Source organism: Dipteris shenzhenensis, chromosome 15, assembly GCF_047967505.1.
Source record: "Dipteris shenzhenensis isolate YYH24624 ecotype China chromosome 15, Dip_SZ_1.0, whole genome shotgun sequence".
NCBI classification, from domain to species: Eukaryota; Viridiplantae; Streptophyta; class Polypodiopsida; order Gleicheniales; family Dipteridaceae; genus Dipteris; species Dipteris shenzhenensis.
Genome location: NC_141610.1, coordinates 15504640 through 15511176, shown reverse-complemented (window position 1 = coordinate 15511176; position 6537 = coordinate 15504640). Strand labels below are relative to the sequence as shown.

General features: G+C 44.0%; 1 protein-coding gene across 2 annotated transcripts in view; it reads right to left on the bottom strand.

The window, feature by feature from the left end:
• Positions 1-253: 253 nt before the first annotated feature.
• GPS1 (geranyl diphosphate synthase 1) overlaps positions 254-6537 on the bottom strand; it is an 87817-nt gene continuing 81533 nt past the window's right edge. Inside the window, exon 14 of one of the 2 annotated variants that reach the window (XM_087386227.1) lies at positions 254-1101. In XM_087386227.1, the coding sequence (XP_087242353.1) occupies positions 922-1101 (180 nt within the window). In that variant the 3' untranslated portion in view covers positions 254-921. The remainder of the gene's footprint in view (positions 1102-6537) is intronic. The other variant, XM_087386228.1, reaches the window with a different exon arrangement.

Genomic DNA, 6537 nt, shown 5'->3' with positions numbered 1-6537 from the left:
GAAATGAGAATGTGAATGTCCCACCATACCAAGAATGTCCAAACCTCATGAAACTCTGGTTGTGTGTGAACCTTACTCAAAAAAATGGTCCTTCCAAAATTTCATAACCATAAGACACACATAGTTTATTATGATATTTTATAACATCCTATTAGAGTCTCATAGTTGTAAGCATGCATCTTACATCGGACCACAAATACAGGGTACATTCAAGACACTGCCTCGATGACTCAGTTTCTGGAATCAATTGACATGAACTCATCAAGCCAAGTCTTTATTTACAACTCAGCTATAGTTTCAACAATAATCAGTAGTACCTCTAGTTCACATTTTGAAAATGAAGTTGGAAGAAATTCAGGGATCAAACTATTTGTCTCACCCATTTTTTAGTAATTTCAATGCCATGTTCTGAACGTTGGCTGCCTGGACTTTATTTATTCTTTAGGTCATTTTTTAGGTTTCTTAAAGGATTCCAGTGCAATTTTAAATTAAAGCCCAATGCTTCCAATCAAAACCCTGATCTCTATGGCTGGACAACACCTTCATACTGCTCAACTCCTTCCTGCCTTAGGAAACTTTACATGATGGCGTGCTTAATCCCATATCCAATTTTATCAATACACTGCAAGCCATAGATATCTGCGAGGACTAATAAAGAGTAGAACATGAGGAAATGGCTACTGCATCAATATTTCTATATCAATTCCTTGACAATGGGCTTAAACCCTGAAAGCCTCAAGCCAATCCCATGATATTGCCGATTGTCTCCATGCCATGAATAATTCTATTGCACAAATTCTTGTTGCACAGCTATAGGAAACAACAAAATTTAATGGAATCTTGCATGATTTGCATTTCCCATAACTAATGAAAGTGAAAATCAGAATCCCGGAGATAAGACGCTCATATCTTTTTGAATCTTTATTTGGTTCTTGTTAACACCTGTTGTGTAATTTCCACAAGCGCGCTTCTGCATTTATTTGCTCTCTCAGAATGGCAGGGAGGGAGAGAATTAATTGCCGCTGCTGCCTGTGCAGCATGATCTGAAGCTAGTTGGCGCGTCTTCTCTATACCATCACTCTTTTTCAGTAGCTCAACAGCCTGTAAACAGAAAACCAAAAATCCCAATAAAATGAGTTCGGTGCATACAGTCCCAATCAGAAGAATATTCCAAGCCTGCTCCACTAATCCTGGCTTTCTGATCCAAGAGAGACATTTTCCTTATTTATGGTGGTTTTTCAAGTCATTTTTAGTTCTTCACACTAGGTCTTTGCAGTCAGGGATTCACAAAAGAAAATTGGATGCATTGCAGATTTCAAGGTATACGTAAGTGAACTGAAAGCTATTCACAATAGATATTGAACTGAAAGCTATTCACAATAGATATTTCAAGGTATACGTAAGTGAACTGAAAGCTATTCACAATAGATATTGAATGAAGGTTTTAGAATAAAAACACCCCTCACGTCAGCTTGACAGGGCTGGATATTATAAACCCTCCTGTATTTACAATTCTGTAAGCCCAGAACATTAAATAATCCCTCCTTTTGAATGCACGAGGTACACAAATGCATTATAGCGTACACCCCTCAAGCACTTAGGTTGCTTGCATGATGCAGTCATACAAGTGGTACTACACCGGGTCCTATCAGAACTCCACAGTCTAAAGCATCCTTCTTGCAGTCCCGATCGCAATGCCGGACAATGTGAATGGGTAGTGCCGGCCTCTCAATGAGCATTCATTCCTAGAGCAGGGTTCACAAGGGTGATAGGGGTGGAGGAACGATGGAAGAGAGGGGGGGAACATCCTTGCTATTCCTACCATCCTTTCATCGCTCTCTGGTTCTCTAGTCCTCCAGTACTGCTCCTTTGCCCCCTCATCCCCCCGCTGCCTCATATAGTGTCACATGCCCATCATCCTTCCTTGCCCACGATGTGTCTCATCCCTCTCCCCCATGTCGGCCCCCCCGTGCTCTTGCAATTCATTCCGGCCCACTCTAGTACTCCCGTCATTCCCCCACCCATATCGTCCCGATGTCTATCATCTTTTTCTCGTGTGCCATCCCCCCACTCCCCATTGTTGTCCCTTAACCCCACCGCCTTAGTTCGCCTTACATCCTCCGGCCGTTGTTACTCCTTGGTCATAGTTCCTCGATTCCCCCTCTATGGTCGTCATTCCAAATGTCCCCTAGTCCAATCATTCTTCCTCTATTCCATCATCCCCCCTACGTGGGCCATCATTCATGCCCCCCCCACATGGATGTCATTCCTTCACCTCCCCCCTTGGCCATCATCCCTCCATTCCTCATGGAAGCCATTATCCCCCCTTTAAGAGCTGCAGTTTCCCTCGTCCCCCCCGTGGTCGTCATAACTCCCACACCCTCGTCCCCCCGCCCTCAGCTATGGTTCTAACTTTTTCCTCCCTTGCATTGTTCCTTCGTTTCCTATCCCATGTTTTTCATTCGTTCCGGCCCCCGGCCATCATTCCTCTGCCCCCCTCCCCCCCAGTGTCACAAGAAACGTTTCTAGATTTCGCCAGGCGTTTCGTCTAGAAACGGGTTTAAATTTTGTATTTTTTATAAATTATATATCAAACATCATAATTATCTCCAGATTCTCTCTCTCTCTGAAAAGATGAGAGATACACACATACACACTGAGCACTCTCAAAAGGGTCAAAAACACAAACAGTCTGGCACCAGCACGACAATGTTGTCCTTCCATTGCAAGCCATCTCTCCTCGGCAATCATTTTTCCTTCAATTGTAACTGCCTCCTTGAACCTTTTTCAAATTGTCCTATCATGGAGCAAACAAGATGTGAAAACATGTCCTGATGGAGGGTTCCACAGATTTGATAATGGAATAGCCTGGTATCCTCTATCACAAATTTGATCTGCTGTAGTGCATTGAAGATTCCTAAGGACGGTCAAAATACTCCAAAGACCGACTATGCTCAGCAAGAAAGGTCTAGTCTGCTAATCTCTCATGATAGAAAATTCCATGCTGTCCTCTGAGAAGCACACAACCTGCACGTTCTGATGATTTAGAGCAAAGAGAATGCAAACCCTACCTAAAGCTTCAGTGAGTTGTTTGCAAGCTCTGAAGATTTAGAGCAAAGAGCTCAGGGGGAAAGGTCTGGTCTGCTAATTTTTCGTGACAGAAAATTCCGTACAGTCCTCTGATGCAATCTAAGGAGCATACAACCTGCAAGATCTGAAGATTTAGAGCAAACCCTACCTAAACCTCAGATGAGTTTCTTGCTATGGTTTTCTTATTTCAAAAAATCTCCAGAGACTAACAATGCTCATAAGGAAACGTTTGTTGTGCTAATCATGACAGGAGATTCTGTGTTGTCCTCTGATGCGATCTAAGAAGGATAACACCAGCAAGATCTAAAGCTTTAATGCAAACAGAATGCAAATTGTACCTAAAGCTCCAAGGTGCTATAGTTTTCTTCTTTCTACAAACTGGCCAAGATTTACAGATCGGTGAGAGAGAGAGAGAGAGAGAGAGAGAGAGAGAGCAGCTCCTATATAGAGGCAAAGGGACGGAGGGCTTTGGGATAGGGTGGGTTCCATAGGTAGCACTCTACTCTTGACTGCATCTTCACTATATGGGTCGTCATAAGGGGGCGAGATCGAGATCCCAAAAAATCTATTGTAGACTTTTGAAAGCCTTTGACACAGTCCCATGGTCCCGTATGATTAGGAGACTTCAAGAGATGCAGATCCTACCAGTCATCCTTTGGGGGGTTATAAGCCTATATAGTCAATTAGAGGAGAGTACCTGCCCCAAGAGGTTTGCCAGATCGGATTAAGAGCACAGATTGGAGGATGCCCCCTCTCACCGACACTCTTTGGGCTCTACATTGATCAAATCATGACTTTCATTGACCGCTTGGGAGTCAAGGGGTCAATACTTGCTGATTTGATGATGAAGATGGTATAATCCTTGTATCCTCTTTACCTACAGGCCTTAGAGGTATGAGACACTCGATAGTCAACCTTCACAAGACCAAGTTTCTAATTTTCAACAATTCACAGACGATACTTCATCGGCATATTTTCACCTACCAAGGGGCCAGTGGAGACTGTGCAATTCTACACATATCTAGGAGCAGTCTTCATGGGACGAGTTTCACAATGATTCATACAACCAAGGCATGGCTTGCATGAGGTTAGAAAACTCTAGCCCGCCTAGACCAGTAGTGCTTCCAAGAACAATTCCACCACCCCCCCCCCCCCCCCAATGAAGGGATGGCTGTTTGATACACTAGTGAGGCCGACATTCATGATCAACCCCCTTCTGGGGGGGTTGATCATTTGGCCACTGATCGGAGGAGATTTGAAAGACTGCAGATCATTATGGGATCCAAGATGATTTGGAGTAAGTCCCAAGTCCCTCATCAAATAGTACAAGTAGAGTTCACCCTGACACCACTCCAGATTGATGCCATCTTGCAAACGATGACATATCTTCACAAGGTTCGCGCTTTGCCTAGCTAAGGTTGGCACTAGAGTCAACTAGACACCTGGTAAAGAGAGGGGTTAGTAAGGCATGGTACACATGTATATCCATGAGATCAACCGTATACAGTATTAATACGCTTGTATCTACACCAGCCACGGACTCGGGGATGGAAACAAGAGTTTTTGAGCAAGAACCAATTCTCTAGGTGACTAGTACAGAGAGGGGTCAGCAAGGCCTGGTACACATGTATATCCATGAGATTAACCGTATCATACGATTGGATCTACTCTAGACAACTAGTAGATAGAGGGTTAGCAAGGCCTGGTACATTTGTATATCCATGAGATCAACCGTATCATCTACTCTAACCACGGACTTGGGGAGGGAACCAGGAGTTTCACCACGATCCAATTCTATCGCGACCACTTCTTGAGAGTATCAAGGAATGGAGTGATTATCAAACCCCAATAGTCGATTTACAGATGAGTCTCACATGCACTAATAAGTGCCATTGGACAAATGTGTCCCATCAACCGAGGATCGAGGAAGGGAGAGTCACAGGCACACCTAGAGAGTAGCAAATCTACAGGTTATGCACACTAGAGGAGGTGGAGAGCATTTCCTACATATTTACCCAGTCTATTATGAGATACAATAAAAATACAATTGCTATTTCAGAAGGAGGGGCACGATCTAGCAACCACACTCTCCGCTGATTCACTTTCATGACCAAGTTTGTGTTAGTCTCTATCTAATTGAGATGCAACGACACAAAGAGACCCTACTGAGATAGATCAAATAGCAAGAGGGACAATGCCATAGATGACAAAGATAGATCGAGCTCATCGACATGTCTCATATTTTTATGCATTTGAGTCAGCCCTAGTGGAGTGGAGGAGGAACTAGCTGATATAAAGGCAGAGTGGATCACTAGAAAGAGACGAGGCGAAGCTGTGGAGCAAGACACACAAAGCGCACCCATGATGCAGAGGTTAACCAGATCACGTACAATGAGGTCCCACCCATTTCAACTTTACTCAAAGGGGACCGTCAAAGTCAAGGTGTCGCTCTCGATATGGCTCATGAGATACAAAGAAAATGGATACCACGTCTCCCACCACAGCGAGGGACGACCCAGTAGAGGGAAATACGCGATATCTTCGCATCCCACTTGGGAATCTTCAGATCATACACAATATCTTTGCATCCCACCGGGAGCCGCCATGAAACCAAGAACATAGATGACCATCTAAGGATATCTGAGATTTTGTGTTTTGAGTACTAATTTTGAGTTTCTTAGTGTAGCACTCAGCAGCGATCCCTTTGCCATAGCTTATAGTGGCTTGTATGAATTACTTTTTTCATTGTGCCTAGTCTCACAGGCCCGCGAAGCCTCACAAAGACATTACTACATCTTTCTTTCTCTCTCTTGTATGAACTATTCTTGGTGAAAGAATGCATCTACCTTTGTGCATCACATGCATGGTGAATTCTCATATGGCATCATAGCCAACTAGATTCAATTGAGAGACCACCTGAAGAAGATCACATATAATCCAGCCACGGTTCACACCTCTCTATGCTTGAAGGAAGCTGATCCACATCATCCTTGTTTAGGAAATCAACCAAGGAAGGTCCCCCAAGTTCAAGAAAGCCTGACTGGTGACAAGGATCTGCATTAGGCGGGACAGCAGGACCCTCTAGATCCAGTTGGCAGTTCAAAACACGAAGCTGCAGCAAACAAGGACACCCCTAGATCTAATAAAGCGTTCAAGCAAAGAAGGTATTTTCACTTTGCTGTGTTCTTTACAAAAACCAGCCTTTTTTGTATTTGTAGCAAACAGAAGAACAGGAATGGCAGCAACCAAGTACCTTCCCATCCCTAGCTTAAAGGAGGGTAAGCTTGAGGGGCCCTACTCCCCCCTATGGAAGATTAAGGTCAAGAGTCTCCTCACCTCATGGAGGTTATGGAAGGTTACATATGGTATCTTCTTAAAACCCAAGGCGACAAGGGTAGGCGCTACAGCAACACCTCCAGGTCCAGGATTGTTGCAAGCATGGGAGGA